The 17,782-nt window shown below is 41.3% G+C and overlaps 1 protein-coding gene across 1 annotated transcript in view; it reads right to left on the minus strand.

The window, feature by feature from the left end:
- The window catches only part of MATCAP2 (microtubule associated tyrosine carboxypeptidase 2), a 28,267-nt gene extending 18,590 nt beyond the window's left edge, over positions 1–9,677 (minus strand). The window contains exons 1-2 of the mRNA XM_036378878.1: positions 9,566–9,677; positions 1,351–1,997 (exon numbers count right to left, since the gene is read on the minus strand). Of these exons, the coding sequence (XP_036234771.1) occupies positions 1,351–1,997; positions 9,566–9,590 (672 nt within the window). The 5' untranslated portion in view covers positions 9,591–9,677. The remainder of the gene's footprint in view (positions 1–1,350; positions 1,998–9,565) is intronic.
- Positions 9,678–17,782: the final 8,105 nt, after the last annotated feature.

Genomic DNA, 17,782 nt, shown 5'->3' on the forward strand with positions numbered 1-17,782 from the left:
ATCCCTAGTCCTTTTAATTCTTGTATCTTTGCCACCACGAATTTTAGTTTTAAGTGAAATATTCATATTGCAAAGAAGTGAAACTCATGGAATGGCAGGATGTCTTCCCAAGTTAAGTATCACTTGAATATGTAAGAGTCTCTGTTTAGAAAAGCTTGTTCAGACCTAAATAAGATCTAAACCATTAAAAAAATCTTCTAAAGCATTTAAAATAGTGAAAGTGGGAAGAATACTGCTTCTGCTACTGTACAGATAAGCACTGGGTTTTGTCACTTAGGTCAAAGTTGAAAGCAGGGCTTTTGCTGTTTAGGTTTTTTGGTCATTCAGGTAGGAAGCCAAGGCAGTTACACAGTATGGGAATGTCTGTAGCTATGTTACCAGTATGGCTGTAAGTTATGAAAAACCAAAATTGTCTTCTTAAAATTTACCTCTCTCTGGGATGGAATTTGGCTGCTGCTTGATTGAGTCTAATGTATATCCAAACACCCTTTCAAAGTTGATTAAAACAAAGAACATCAACATATGCTTATCCAATAACTATGACCTCAAATAATTGCTATCCCCTCCCAATCCCTGTGTCACCAAGAGGATTGGCAGGATTTCTATGCTGCCTTACTCCTCTGTCTGTTTAGGCACTGTATTTTTCCTCTACTGGATGCTGCTTCATTGCCTACAAAACTTTCTTGCTTTAAATTATGTTTCATGTAAACCCATTTAGAAGGAACTGTGCCTTTATCCCTGTAAAATCCTGTAAATTTCAGAAAGGTTTTCATTATTTTTTAATTAAAAAGATTTTATTTCAGTTTTAGTAGTGCATTCTCATCTTTGATGCACGTTTCAAAGAGCAGGGGTGTGACAGTGTCCAGTGTCCACAGGGGTCTGAGGATGAGGGAAGAGATGAGGATCTGACTCCACGTTTCAGAAGGCTTGATTTATTATTTTATGATATATATTAAATTAAAACTATACTAAAAGAATAGAAGAAAGCTAGCCTTCTGATGAAATCCTAAGAATAGAAAAATAAGGAATGAATAACAAAGGTTTGTGGCTCGGACAGAGAATCCGAGCCAGCTGGACTGTGATTGGCCATTAATTAGAAACAACCACATGTGACCAATGACAGATCCACCTGTTGCATTCCACAGCAGCAGATAACCATTGTTTACATTTTGTTCCTGAGGCCTCTCAGCTTCTCAGGAGAAAAAATCCTAAGGAAAGGATTTTTCATAAAAGATGTCTGTGACACAGAGGAGAATAAGGAGAAATTACTTGCTACAAACAAAGCCAAATACCATGTAGGTGTAGGAAGAAATAATCAATGGAAATGGAGGGGAATAAAAGCAACTCTACCTGCTTAAGAAATCTGTCGGACGCATGGCTGTGCTTAGCTAACACGTTTGGCAGAGCAGGGTTTTCATATTCAAACTGAGGATTGTACGTGAAGTCCGAGTCGAAAAACTTCACCTTCTCTTTCTCCACGTTGGACGGCTTGATGGCAGTCAGCAAACACAGCTTCTGCCCAGCGGCATCGCCCTCCTGCCCATGGCCTTTGGAGGCCGGGGCCTGCTTTGGCCTTGCGAGGCTGGAGTGCTTCTTAGCTCTGCTCCGGGGCCGGGCCGGCGGGGCCGGGGCGCTGCCGAGGGCGGCGGCCGCGGGGCCATTGCCGAGCAGCGGCGGCTGCCGGGGCCCGCAGCGCCGCCCGCCCGGCAGCGACAGCGGCGCCTTCCCGCGGCTGCCCCGCGGGCTGCAGGAGCGCTTGGCGGCGGCTCTCCGGTGCTTCTTGTGGTGCGAGGAGGGCTGCTTCTGAGCGTGGTGTTTTTTCTCCTCTTTGCTCTGCAGAAGGACGTTGTAGCTACTGGTTCCTGTTGTGAAAATGTCCTTAAGGATGCCAGAAGGAGGATGCTGGAGGCTGTTTTCATTATTAATGTTCAGCTTGTGTACTTCCAGACTCAGGACTGATTTCCTAGAAAGCTCTGTCTTAGGCCAGTGAAGTTTTTCTGCATTTAAAGGAAAAAAAAAGGAAATAATGAGGACAAACTTAATTTTCACAAAGTGAAATTAATGTTAAGGACTCAAAACTGCAACATAAAGGAAACACAAAATGTCTTAACTGCAGTCACATCGCATTAATCTTGACATCTAGGCAAAGGGGAGAACTGAGTGTGTATATCACTTTTGAACAATTAGACTGGGACCCATAAGGTCCAGCTAAACGAGTGTTTTATGCCTGCATCTCCAGGCATGTGAAAAACGCCAATCACTTGTTTTTAAAATTTTAAAAGTTCAATAGTAATAAAATGGTTATAAAAATAGTAATACAATTAGAGTAATAATAATTTGGACAATTGGAATTAGGACAATATGAGACAATAGAATCAAAGAGTTACGGACGTCCGGGTACCTTTTTCTGGGCAGCACAAGCCCGAAAAAGGACACCCGTTAACAAAGGATTAACCCTTAAAAACAACAACCTGTTGCATATTCATACACTTCATACATGATGCATAAACTCCATTCAAAGACAGGATTCTGTCTGGTCAACGTCAACTTCTTCCTCTGAATCCTAACAGCGCCTTCAAGGTGGGAAGAAGTTCGTTTCTTCTGATAAGAGGGCAATAAATTCTTTTTCTCTGAAAGATTTAGGTGTCCTGTGGCTGCTATCTCCCTGCGAGTCCTTTCTTTAAAAAAAGTATCCTACATAGCATAGTTTCTATTTTAACATTTTTTATAACCTAAAACTATATTTAACACACTACTTAAGAGAATTAATACAGCATTACTTTCTAACACAACACATATAATATTCATTTTAATATTTGCGAAAAGCCAGTCATAAAATACATGCATTTTTCACAATGCACAACTACACTGCTGGCAGGTAAGAACTTAGTTGCTTAAAAAAAGACTGCAGAACTTCATGAACATCTACTGCTACATTAACAAATGAATAGTTTTGAGCTGATTGATTGATCTTTATCATGCAAGGAAGGCTTTCTGTAAGGACAAAGAATAACTTAAAACATAGGAAGCTGCATAGGAGCATGTGAGCAGTGTTTACAGTGAAGTCCCACAGGGATCTGTGCTGTGATACAAGCAGTCTGGTGTGATCTCATCTGCAAAATCTGATTCACAGAGTTTACTCTCAGAAAAGGGTGAGAACATTGGAAAGGGCCAGGCACTGTAAACAATTTTCAACAGTATATGGATAGTAATATATGTTTAAAAGACTTCAGTTTCACGTGTTAATACAGTTTCAGTCTTAATACAGACAATAAGCTATATTTGGAGAGGCAAGAGAGATCAGCTAGTTACACTCCTGAAAAGCCTTAAGACAGTGTGTGTTTCATGTAATCAAAGTTGTTCTACCATAACAGCTGGCTTAAAAAAACAGTTGAAAAGAAACATTATACTCAAACTAAGTGCAAGAAGCAAAATAAGGTTTCTTTAATTAGAGTGAACCATCCTTTCTTGCTCTGACCCCTGGCATAGCCTTTGGGGAAGACTGGTCCCTGGTGCAGACCGGCTGCACAGAAAAGTCATTGAGGATTAAAACTGAATTTAACATTTGTGCTGGCTTGTTAGAGAGAAGTGACCTCACTTCACTGGTTCTAACCACCCCCTCCTCTTGACAACCAGTTCCTCCCAGAACATTAGGTGAGCTGAAACTACACATACAAATAAGTTGTGCCACAGAGAAATATTTCCTACATCTGTACCTAAAATAAAAGGATTCACAGAACAGGAGATATGGCTGTGGCATGATTAAAGCCTGCAAAAGGGATTTGAGCTTCATCCCCCAGTTATATGTAGTTGAACTGTAATTACTTTACATACAGTAATTATACTCTGAAGGTAATAGCAGCAAGAGATCATTAAATCCCTCCAAGGTGGAAAAAAAATCAACAGTGGCTTAATTTTGGATTTATTTTCACAATAAAATTCAGTTTTGCTCCCAACATAAGCACCATGACAATGTATTTCATGCTGTTGGACCTCTGTCAGTTCCATATCAACCTCTGTTCCTCAGCTCTCCCGAACATCCTGCCCTAAAAACCAAAAAGACCAGGGATCCAGTTTGCATGAACATGTGATGAGTGATCTGCAGCCAGGGTGTTTTCTCCACTGGAAAGAAAAGAGGTAGAAGCATTAGATTATTCCCCTTCACTAAAGCACGTGTATCCTATGCAAACTCAGTTTACTTCCATCATAAGTCTGTGAATCCTCTTTCCATGCTTGGCACAGGAGCGTGCTCCTTGGCATTCCTGTTCAAATTCTGTCAGATTATTCTCATCACATATGTGACAACCTGCCTACATGGCTTATCTTGCTCTCCCATGAGCTGTCGTGGTTAGAAACCACAGTTCCCCATCACAAGGAGAACAACTTCAAACTAAATACATAAGAGAGACACATTTTTTGGATAACAGAATGGGATGACCATGCTCGTATTTCTGGTCTTTGAGACTGACTTCAGACCTGTATCAACTGCTACAGTATGAGAATCCTTACTTTTAAGAAGGGTAGGTGAAAACTAAGGTTTCCAGAATGTCTGAACACCTATTAAATTTCTGAGCACATGACTTTGCTTAGGTAGACAAAATTGGAGTTGGAAATTACACAGCTACTTCTTAAAATATAGACAAAGAAATAACATGATACTAGAGGCATTAATGCTTCACCTTCTCTATTAACCAGCTCTTAAAAGCCACAAAGAATATAGAAGCCTTAAATTGCTGCTGTAAAGGAACAATTAGAACTAATATCACACAAGTATCTAAGAAGTGATAAAAAAGAAAAAAAAATAGAAATTTAATTCAAGGAAACAACTCAAAATGACCTTAAACCACCCATTCCCTCCCTCCCCCAAAGCTTGTGTCAATCTAATACCAAAAACCCATGACAGCAAGCTGTTAGAGCTAAGAGGTACAGCTGGCCAGTAATAAATGCTTTTATATGTAGACAATCACTGAATGCCCTAAGTCAGAATTCTCCTGGAAGTGTCACAAATTGTGGCTGAGTGCTGAACATGCACTGGCAGGTTTCACATGCACATGGCTGATATCAAAAATAGTTGTTCCCAATCTGTAGTTACTTTATAAGCGCAATCTTGTAGCAAAGTGATTTTTCAGCTGCCAAACTAAGTGTGGCTGTCCTTAATTTTCTTCTGACTAAAGGATACTGTTCCATGCCTATTTGTGCTGGAAACCTAGAATCAACAGGTAATCTGGCACATTTGAAATATTATAATAGACAACAAAGCAGTTTTCACAGAAGTCATTTAACTGCTATTCCAAAATTTTGTACAGGTCTTCTGAACATCATTACCAAATAAATGAGAAAAAAATATTTGAGACTATGTCAAAATCATGTTGCAAAGCACCAAATTTAAAATCCTTTCTCTAGTACATTTGTTTAAGCTATAACATATTTTAAACTCACATCTGTAAATCAGACAGCATCAGCCAAATTAAGAATATACAGTCTTCTAGGAAACTTATCTTACTATATCCAAGAGCTTCCACTGATTAGCAATGCCTGGTGATTGAAAATGAGGTCTAGTATTTTGAATATAAAACAAATTCATTGCACAAAAACAAATTCACTGCCTCCTGAAAACCTGCTTCAGTATTTCAAAAAGTACTGAGATACTGTGCTGCTATAAAGTAGCCAGTTGGAATGGATTATCAACCCAGATTAATTGCATGGATTGCTTAGCGGTGATTCCCAGCTTTTAAATTCTGGATACCATTGGACAGATTATTTCTAAAAGACATGAAAAAGACAAATTGAAAACCACCATGCTATGGTGTAACACTACGCTGCATACCAGAATACAGATATTACGCTACAGATCCCATAGGTTTTATATTTTGTATCTCATCCACATGTGCTACATGTGTTCTGAGAAGTACAAATCTGAATTTCCTGGCTTATTTCTGTTTTTCCAGTAGAAAATTGTCAAAGAACATATGCCCCGGGCTCTAGTCACCTTTGAGAACCTCCCTCATGTAATTTTTGTACCAGGATTCTTTTCATTGTTCTCATTTCCTAACACTCAACAGTCACAAAGCCACAAGCCCTTTGGCAATCAAAAAAAAAAACCCCAAAACCCACAACAAAACTAATATAGTCTTTTCCTAAAAGATTGTCTCCATCACATTTACTTCCATTTATTTACACCTTGTTCCTTTCTGCAACAACACTAATAAAAACATGGTCCTAGAGGCACAGGTGAAATATTACATGCAACAATCTGCCACATTTGGAGTGCAGTGTGATGGCAAGGGATAAGCAAGGAGGGGACAGAAGGGCTGCCTGTCCCCTTTTTGTCATAATTAGGGTACCAAAAAACAGAAAGCCCTCCTGTTAATGGCAACTTGGTCTATCTTGGGCTTAAAGAGTAGACCTCTACCACTCTTGAGTGCAATGGTGTTCAATGGCTGCTGTCCTATAAGCTGGGCTATCAGGGCAGCCAGCCAGCCAAAGACAACTACCCCTGTGAGTCTAAAGAATCTCACCAGAGAGCAGGTTGTGCCCTAGCCAAAATCCCCTCATTGTCAAGAGATCAGTTGGAACTGGCAGTACTGGACTTACTCCATCCTGCAGACACAAGTGCACTACGTGTCACAGAATGGTTCAAAATACCACAGAATTTTGCAGAAAGAGGAGTTGTATCTGTAACTTCCATTTATGCACAAGTAGCTATTCCAGTGTCACAGTAGTACTAGAAAAGGGATGGAGTCCATGAGTGCTAACAGAGAATATGTGGGAATCACAAATTTCATGACAATTCTGCACTTATGAAACACATTCTATATATAAATTGCATCCCAGTTACTAGCCTGGAGCCTTGCACCACTGCAGACACTGCCTAATCTTGTCAGAGGTTATTTGTTAGAAAAAAATGTTAGATTTTTATGTTATATTTAGGAGCCAGGTCATATGATTGGTCTCTGTCCTTTAGAAACTAATGGATTGAGCTAATAAGTCGATAATATGCATGGTAAAATCCCAGTGTAAGCATTTTTCTAGCCTTTGCAGTGTGCTGTATAAATAATACCTTCCTCTAGACGACAGGGCAGCTACTATCCAAGCAGCTTCTTAAATCCACAGGTGGAATGAGGTTAATGACAGGTATTTGTGGCACAGATATCCCTGTCTGGCTAGCCTTGCTCTAAAATAGCAGAGAGCTCTTGCAGTTTTCAAGCAGCTGTCACTCAGGTTATATATGCACAGTGAACAAACCCTGTCCAAACTCCAGATGTCATTAAGGTGGTTAGCAAACATGTTCATGGAGAACTTCCTCCTATCCTTGGGATGTAATGGTCTGAGCCACTATTTTTGTTCTTAAGATTACCATTACCATGTTAGAATATGGCTGAGTTTCTTTTTGCTGAAAATCAGAAATCATTTCAAGGCTGACTTCAATTTTCAGATTTATATGAATGCAAATAATGTATGTGATCTATCTACAAGCAATAGTTAAGTTTGAAATTGTGGGATGAGAAGCAACTACACGGATGTGACAAGTAAAATTGTTCCTTTGATACACTGTGCAAAGGTACAACTACCTTTACAAAGGTAAAGAATTACAAAGAAATTTTTATCTCCAATATTCAGAAAATTTGAATAGATTCACAATCCCCTGTAGTTTATGGGCTCTAGACTGTATGGCTTGTCTCTGCAGACGGCTATAGAAAGAATATTCTGAAGAAAGCATACATAAAGTGTTGTATACGAACCTGTAATGTTCCACTGCCTCCCAAAAACTGCAGGCTTGTGTTTGTGGCATAACTGAATCTCCCCACAATCCTATATTCTATTTCCTCACCACTGGAAACCCCTTTAAAGTTTAAAAACACCAGTTTTGAACAGAAGCCGTCAGGTAACTTGAACTAGAACACACTGGAAGCTTTGTCTATGATTGAACATGGTTTAACAGCAGAATTAGGCAATGAGTTTCTGTAAAAACACTGACATTGAATTACTTTCTACTTTCACAAGCATCTTAGTTATTAACTAGAGCCTGTATGATATTGGGAACTTTTACATTTAACCTAAGGCTCTTTTTTCTCCTCCACTCCCAAAATATCCACCTATTTACTTTTCTCCTGTAAAGGTGTTACCTGTCATCCAGCTTTTAATTCTGAGCTCCAAAACCAAGGGCAGGTTTCAGATATCAGCCAACTTGTATATCTCATTAATTAGCTGTCAGTGTTCATAAGTAACTATGCATTTTTAGGGATGATTGGCAGTTTGGATTTTCTTCTTTAAAATGACAATGCTATTTGAGATGTACCCCTTCTACCAAAAAAAAAAAAACCAAACCACCAAACAAAAAAAACCAAATGTATGGACTGACTTGCAAGCAGTTTCCTGCACATTTACTTCTATATTGAAATACAGTATTATGTAACTGACTCCAAATTTGGGTCCTTCAAATTAAATTACATGGGCACAGTAATAATCAATAAAAGTGAAGACTTGGCTCTAATGAAATCAAGCAACAAACTCCTACTGATGTAATAAACTCAGGATATAATCACAGAACACTGATTTACGGGCAGACCTGCACAGGATGAAACTCTCATCCAAGCAGGTCCCTGGCTTCTACTGCAACACAGGTGCAGTCAGGAATATTTGATGGAGGGATATGGACTCAAAATAACTATTTTTCACAAAATCTCATCCTTTAAGATTGCAGTGGCTATTGCACACCTCCAGGGTTGCTCTGATCGATCCCATGGAACTTTATTTCTGTTCCCATTATCTGAAGTAACATTCCAGTCATATCCATGCATAGATGGAACAGCATATCAATTATGCAGAGAAAGAGTAGCTGTAAGAGATCTTAGTTATGATTGCAATGGTATTGAATTAAGACACCTCCAGCAGATTTCTTGTAGATAGATTTCCCCGTGGAAAAGTAACATTGGCTTGAGCCAGCTGAAGTAATGACACAAGAAAGGATGTCAAATTTAAACAAGGAAAACATCTGTTTTCAAGCAGCAACTGCATTGTACACAGCACAAGAAGCCAGTTTTGTGTGGCACTACGTACCTGCCTATATTATCGTTATACAGTCATAACAGAGGTTTGTATACATACATCCTATAAGGATTTGTTAACTTCTCTGAGAACGCAGCAAAGGGTAGAGCCAAAACGTGTAAGCACCAGATATAACCAGCACTAGTTTTTCTGGCATTCTCCCTTGCATTCTCCCCGCTCCAGCGGAGCGGGTGTCACCTCCGCACTCCCCGGTGTCGCGGGGCAGGGCCCGCAGGTGACACGCTCGCTCCCCACTCCCCGCGGAGGCACCTGCTCCTGGAGCCAGGCAGGTGTGGAGCCCTTCCCCCGTCCCCAGGGACACCGGGGGGATTCCTGCTCCTGGAGCCAGGCAGGTGTGGAGCCCTTCCCCCGTCCCCAGGGACACCCCACCGACACCCGCGGCGCCGCCCGGGCGATGCCTGCTCGCTGGGCGGGGAAGCGCTGGCGGCCGGCCGGCTGCCCCGGGCGCGGCGGGGACCGCGCCGCCCCCGCTCCCGCTCCTGCTCCCGCTGCTCACCGGTGACACAGATGGACTCCAGCATGGTGCTTCGCCGGGCAGCGCCGCCGCTCTGCCCCGCCGGCTGCCCCCTGCGCGGCGGGCTCCCTGCTCCCGGGCGGGGAGCCCAGAGGGGAGGCGGCGGGGAGGCAGCGCCCGGCGCCGCGGGATGCACCCGCCTCGCCGCCTCGGCGGATCCGGGGAGCGCGGCTGGCCCCGGGCCGGCAGGCGGGAGCCGCGCCGGCAGAGCCCCCGCCCGCCCGCCTCCGCAGACTACAAGTCCCGGCGGGCTCCGCGGGGCCTGAGCACTGGAGGGGGGCAGGGCGCAGACGCGCTGCACCCTGGGATCTGTAGTGCAGCTGTCGGTGTCCCGGTGTGCCACCCCGCCGACGCCACCCGGGAACATCAGCGCGCTGTATCCCACCGGCACGGCTGGTCCCAAGTGTCAGCAGCATAGGCGAGGCTTTAGTGTCATCCTCTGCAGGAATCTAGCGAGCATCATTCACGCACAGACCAGGGCTGCAGTCTTCTGATAATCATCAGCTACCATCATTGCTGCAATTGGTAATAGTTGGTGTGATTGGTAATTATCTGGTGGATCTGTGGCAGGCAGAGGAAGGACTGCATGAGACAGGGCTGCTTAGGTGGACATGTGCCACCCTGGGAGACGGGTCTTGTGCTTGAGAATGTCCCATGTAACAAGAAGGGAGGAATTGCATCAGGGCAACGGTTTAGGGCTGTAACTGATGGTTATCATACACTGATAAGTAGTAAAGAGAATTTAAAGTAGAAGACAAACTTTATATTACACCCTCCTGTCGCCTTATTTGTTGTGCAATCTGTTGCTTTGCTTGTGAAACCTTTCACTCCTTGAAATACAATCTGCGTGTTTTAAAAATGAACATCAAATAGGAACAAGTTATTTTATCTTAGCAATCGTGGTTGTGTAACCCATTAATGTAGGCATGGTGTAGGAAGATTCTGTACTTTTCATGCAGACCTAAGGTGACTACTGAAGTCAGATTACACATCAATACATTTCACTGTGTTAATAACACATTTACTTTTCTTAAATGGTCAACATTTATTGGAGAGAGCAATTTAATTGAAAGTGACTTACCAGCACAATAGTGCTTAACACAGATTATGGGAGTGTAGCGATCTCCCAGGGAGAAGAGAGCTGGAAAGTTGTGTGGTGCTTTAGTTGAGTATCTTAAATATCTGCCACGTTTGTCTCATCAATAAATCCATATCTGCAATGTGCTCTACACAGAGATTCCCTCCTCTGCACTGTCCAGTAACAACTGGCTGTATCATCAGATAGCAGTGGAGGAAATTCTACGGATCACAGCTTGTTGACACTTCAGAGATTCCCCTTCTGCCTCCTGTCTGGAAAAGTTTTACTGAGTTTTATAAATCTTTCTTAGACAGACATGCATACTTGCAAGTATGCAGTCACGAGACTGAGTAAACACTGTTCAGATAGCTCTGTCTGCTTTCATGTCAGCCTTCACAGGCAATTATTGAAAAACCAAAATTAAGGGTTTAAAGCAAATATTTTCATTTTATTTTCTATTGTCTCACACACAGTCAAACCCAGGTACTCTTAAGACCAGTTATGAAAAGACTGAGGTGTCATTTTTCTCAGTTGGTTAATGAGGAGCCAGTGCTGAAACACACTTCTACCTAGCTGACAAATTTGATGTCTCTTTTAACTTAAATTCTTTGAAGATTCAAAAAGATATATGCTCTGTCAACATGTCCAAGTTTCACCTAAAATACCCTCGAAACTATTTTGCTGACAATATCGCATCTGGAACTTGCAGGCTTGTCTCCAAATCTCAAATTGCAGGAACTGAATAAACACTTTTAAATTTAGAGAGACAAAGCTATCCCTAATGGGTTAGAATTTGCTTGTGATACATGGCAATTACAGGAAAAAAAACCCAAAAACCAGTGAATCTGTTCAAGCACTACAAATAATTAGCACAGGTGATGAAGAAATGATAGGCAGAAATGATAAGAAATGATATGATGAAGAAATGATAAGCTGCTAAAATATAAAGTCAATGTACCATTTTAATGAAACTTCCCAGAAATTTAGCTGCATAGACCCTAATTCTCCTTCTAGAGGTGCTCTTTTATATATACTTGGATGCCATAGCAATGAAATCAGTAACTATCCAGCTATCTTTGTGTATTTCACACATCTACCTCCTCTTCTTGCTCCATCCAGTGGATTCCTTCTCTCCATCTCTCTCATCTCCTGCCTGCTTCTCCCTGGTGTCTTTTTTCCCTGAGTGCTTGGGTAGTCAGTCACCCCTGAATCTGCTGCCTCCACTTTGTTTTTTTCTCCTTCCCCACTAGCCTTTTCCTTTGCAGGATGGCGTGAAGGTTTTTTTAGGTCATACCAGCTCCTGGCTGTAGCAAGAGGATGCCAAAAGCAATAGCAGCAGAAGGCACAGAGGAGGGATGCTAAAGGGCCACCTGTCCCAGCTTTCTGCTTCATCTCCGAGCAAGCTTTGTCACATTTGTCGATGAAAAGCATAACATGGAAAGGTCAGTTGAGAAAAACATTACTGAATACCTCATGACAAAAATGCTGCACACACACATATAGAATTATATAATTTTATATATATATATATGTATAGTGTACCTCTAGCAGTTCTGACCTTAAAGACATCTTATCTTGCAAGTCTGTCTGAAAAGACAGCAGGGAAAAAGACAAGCTATTCTGTCATGAAAAAATTTCTGGAGGCTATCAGTGCAGCTGGCACTTGTAGCAAGATGAGGGAACATAGGGACAAATTGTGATGTTTAGATGAGCCACACTGTGGAATACAGCTTAAATGACACAGTTCCACAGTCCAAATGGATCTATACCCATTGTTACGAGCCAGAATTAAAGGGGACATGCATCTTGTATTTCAGCTTTAACGGAACATTACTTCCAGATAATTTCGGATTTATGTGGTCATGTCTTCAGAGGTAATGTCAAAGTCACTTGATCAAAAACACTGCAATGTCTTGCACACAGAGGAGTATCTTTATAGGAATATTAGCATCAACAAGCTCTGCAATGTGTACAGTTTGGAAGAGCAGTGACACATTTTATTGATCTCTGTATCTGTCAGAAGCTAACATTGCAAAATTCCAACACATACACACATATAAAAATATAGATGTGTATATCTGCATATAAAAACATACATATAGATGCATATAAAAATATAGATGTGTATATCTGCATTTGGATTTTAAATATGTATATGTGTATATATATATATATATATATATGTACACACGCTTGTTTTAACATTGGTTTTATTTGGTTCCTTCCTCATATTCACACCATCTTTCCACCACTTCTCTATGGCTACAAAGAATCACTGATGAACGATGAAAGCTACGAACGAGAGTCCTTAACTAACTCTGCATAATTTGGCACAGCTTCAGGTCCTTCAGAGTGGCAAGGTCAGCCTTCCCTCCCCACTTAATGACTCTTAGCTGGCTGAGTATCTCCTGACCAAACAATTTCACTGACCAAGTGACTCCAACTGACTGTCCTTCCAGACATATTCTTTCTAGAAGCTCCTTCAGAAATGTCTGACGTTGCCTTCTGATTCCAGCTGGGTCTTACACTCCTAGTACACAGCAAATGCAGCACATGCTTGTGGGAGCTGCTTACTCATAGACTTATTCAATGGGACTGCTATTTTAAGATGCATAACTTGATACAGCTCCAGTATTCAGATTGATTTATCCACTGAATTTGTTCACACTTTATGCTAAGGAAGCTCAAAACCGTACACTCAATGCAACAAGGGCAAACAAAACATAGGCAAACCTTGCAGTAAAGTACAGAGAGGTGAAAGCAATGTAAGATCCTTGTGATGTGAACCTATGAGTGCACCTGACTGTTGTCTGCCATCATATGAGGAAAGAAATCTAAGATGTCTATTGTACACTCACAAATGCACTTATACCGACTAATGAAAAAGAGGCGGCTTTCCTGTGGCAGAGAAGTGGCTTATAAAAATGTAACAGTCACAGTAAAGCATTCACCACCTTCAGTGTGGATTGATGGACCAACTCACCCCTCTTGACCTTTCCTCCTCTAACCGTCTGTCCACTTGTGCAGCAATGCCTTGTCACTACAGGGGTCCCTCTCACAAAGGCAGGGTGCTGCCTTTGGCAGGGGCAGGCAGGACTGGCAGACAGCACTGGCAAGCAGCCGAGCACAAGCTGCCTGCTGAACTGCAAACACCAGCAGATGAATCACAGGTGCCTTGCTGTGGCAACACAAATACCAGGTCAGGCAGCACAGGCAGCACCAGACAATCTGCCCTGTGCTGGCTCTGGCTGGGGTAGAGTTAATTTTCTTCACAGTGGCTGGTGTGGGGCTGTGTTTTGGATTTGTGGTGAACACATGGTTGATAATATAGAGAGGTTCTGTTATTGCTGACCTGAGCTCACACAGAGCTGAGACCTTTTCTGCTTTTCCTACTGCCATGCTGGCCAGGAAATGCATGGGAGATTTGGAGGAGATGGAATCAGGACAGGTGACCAAAACTGACCAAAAGGACATCCCAGACCATGTGACATCATGCTCAGTATATAAACTGAAGGGAAAAAGGAGGAAGAGGGGGGATGTTTGGAGTGATGGCATTTGTCTTTCCAAGTCACTGCTATGTGTGGTGGGGCCCTGCTCCCTTGGAGATGGCTGAACACCTGCCTGCCCATGGAAAGCACTGAATTAATCCCTTGTTTTGCTTTGCTTGTGTGTGCAGCTTTTGCTTTTTCTATCAAGATGCCTTTATCTCAACCCGCAAGTTTTTCTAGCTTTTACACTTCCCATTCTCTCCCTGATCCCACTGGTGGGGGAGTGAGTGACCAGCTGCATGGGGCTTGGCTGGTGGCTGGGGTTAAACCAGAGGCCACAAAAAATGACAATCTATTATACATTTGTGCTTTGTGCCTTTTGAAGTTGGTCAACTCTTTTGTGGTGCTGGGATAATTTCAGTTGAAAAGCAAAGTTTTCCTAGTAGTGCATCATTGTTTTTGGCTTCTCAGGTGAGCAATTCACTTATTTCTTAACCAACCTGAAAAAAACACCATGTTCCTCTCTCTATTGCCATTCACTTTCTTATCTTTTCCTCTTCCACTTTGTTTATTTGATCCCCTAGTTTTTGCTAGTCCAAGCTACACAACAGACTTATAAAACGAGAAGGGGATATCCAACAAACACAAAACACCTCAGCAGATTTTTATAAGAAACAAACTTACTATTTGTGCAGTGATAAGTGTGAGTACATGGAGTTTTGGAGGCATCTCTCACCTACATGCTGGGCCCAGCACTATCCGGCAGCAGGAGCTCCAGTGCTGGGAGCAGGGGACCCTTCCAGCTAACATTAGGGGGCAGTGATGCAATAGCTGTGGAAAGGGTGATGATGTACTTCTTCATCAAAGCATTTCACTTCATGGGACATCCAGATTCTCACAGTTAGGACAGGATTTGTAGAGCAGAAGGGACTTTTCCTGGCCTGGAGAAGGTGGTCTTCTGGTAAAACCTGTTTTCAAGGTGAAACACTGACTCAGTGAGGGGCAGAACCCAAGGTATAAACTCACTCTCTTTTTCCAGTTTCCAAGTACCTGCCTGACATTGCTACTGAGCTTTACTTTGCAGATTCCCACATAGTTTGTGAGGTTAAATGGGGCTATAAAACAGCTGAGGCTATTTTATTTATTCTGTGAGGAATAAAACCTTCCAAGTGGTATCAGTGACAAATTCAGCCAATGGAAAATGTTCAGTAGTGTTGGGGAAAAGAGTAAACAAAACCAGAGGTATTTTCAGACTTCATTCACCTACACCTCCTGACTGGTTTTGGAGATTCCCTGGCTACCTCCTCATCATGGTGTTAGTAGAGTCCTAGAGTAGGAGCTGCAGCATCTCTGAGATAGGGACAGAACAGGGCAAACACTGTCTTACCTTGTTACAAACCTGCCAAGTTCAAAAGAGATTTTTGGATTTGACATATAAGAAAATAAGATGCCCATACCAACCTGCTTGCAAACAGCTGTTAGGGAGCAGCAGCTACCTTCATGGCCCAAGATCTGCACCATCTCCATGTGGGCTCTGACTTGAGGCAGCCAAAGGCCCTGGAGATGTAGAGACACACGTTCAGAGTGCTCACAACTATCATCACCATGGGAAGAATTAAAGAAGAATTATTTTAAGTAACTTCTTGGTCATTTCCATTCCCTTTGCCTTCTTTCATGCTTTATTGTAAGGTGAGGCAACCCTTTGTCATAATACACCCAGGCATTTGGTAGCACAATGTTTGTACTATAGACTGCTAATTTAGGTTTTACTCCATCAGATGTTTCAGTCCTTCTCATTAACGAAAAGATGTGGTCTTATTTTTAGATTCCTTTAATTAGCCTATTTTCTGTGTCATATTCGTTTGTTAACCAGAAACAGATTGAAATATTAAGGATATTTACTCATCTCTAACATATCCTCAGTGCAATTATATATGTAGTTTGTACTGAAGCTGAGATGACATAAGGGACCAGTGTCCCTCTTGGGTATATGTGTGGAAAATAAAATTTCAGTTATGTTTATTTAAATTTCAGTAGAATTTGTCCCATAAGAAACATCTGTTTCTTATTTCAGATATGCATTTTTTTCCAAATGTTGAAAAAGGGCTTTCCAAAGACACTGAGCAGCCTAAAATCCTGTCTAAGTAGCACCCTCTAGTGTAAATATGCTACTTTTGCAGAAAGGATTTCATTATACTGTATGGTTGATTTTTTCTAAAGAACTGATATAGAAAGTGAAAAAAGCTACTGTGAACTCACATAAAACCCATTTTGTATCCTTATCATATCCTTTCCCTATTTAGCAAAGCATATAGACTACATTTAATTTGAAGCACCTATTTTGGTTTTTAAAACTTTCAGGTGAGTTTGTAGGTAACATTCTTGACCTTCCTTATAAATAATTTATTTTATGTGTGTCCTGTAGTTTCATTTATTTATTTGTAATATGATGGCAAGAGGCCAGAAAATTATCACCTGTTAAGCTTACAGCCTCCCAAGTCTTAAAAAAAAAACTAGAGCTGATAGAGCACTTTTTTTTTGGTTAGTGAAAAATGGTTTCTCAATGAGAATGTCCTAATCTTTCCATTGTTCAGAAAATATTACACAACCATAAAAAACAATTTGGCTGGTGAAATTGCTGATGTGATTATGTGATTACTCCATTTGCACTATATTGTAGTTGCAAGCAAGTCTCAGATGCTGAGAGTAATATCTTGGTCTAAATTAACATAGCAGCATTTAAGTACTCTCATGCCCTTTGCTTAATTTTAGAATTTTTATGTCAGCAAATGGTACATCTGTACCGTATGGATAAAGGAAGAAAAGGGGGTATTTTACCTTGAGACACAAAAGAAAGAAGTCTAATTCTCCTTCTCCTGTGTAAATCAGTTAGGAGACCTAAATGAACAGTGCTAGTGCAAACATTTATAACCATCTGAAAATGCACCCCTGAAAACAGTCATTACACTTTAAAAATTCCTGAAGGAAAACCTGGCAAAGTAAAAATGTTCTTCAAGCCATGTTAAAAGAAAAATTACTGGCTCCAGTGTATAAGTTCTCAACTCCCATGAAAACTGCAAGCCAGCAAAAACTGTTCCCCCAGTGCTTTGTATTGTGTTATTTATTGTTACAGAAAGAATTTCTTTTCATTAGCTTATGCCTGGCAAGAAGACATCTTAAACCACATCATGTGAGGGGAGGAGACAGTGAAGGGTGTGATTCATAATTTTTGAATGCAAAAATCTGGCATAAAATATAAAGCTGTTGAACGGGCAGAGCTGGCTCATTGTTCTGCTGGTTTCACATGGCATTCCTTTCTTTCCCTCTCTTTTTCTTTGTGCCTTCACACTGTGAAAGATCAGTTGATTTTTCTTCCCATAAGTTGCTGTAGAAATAGTTTTACTTATTTATTAAGAAAAATATAACTCCAACTGAAAATTCCATTGCTAAGAGTTATACCCCCACCACTCTGCAAACAACAGGCCTCATTTTTATATCACATTTCCTGAAAAGGATTGACTTTCTTTGGCTCGTTAGAGTGGTAAAAGGATAAGATATATTTACTATCCACTGGTTCCTGGAAGCCAGACATGATTCCTTGACAAGATGAGAAACTAAGTATTCTATTTACTT

The sequence above is a fragment of the Molothrus ater genome, chromosome 1, assembly GCF_012460135.2.
Source record: "Molothrus ater isolate BHLD 08-10-18 breed brown headed cowbird chromosome 1, BPBGC_Mater_1.1, whole genome shotgun sequence".
Lineage (NCBI taxonomy): Eukaryota > Metazoa > Chordata > Aves > Passeriformes > Icteridae > Molothrus > Molothrus ater.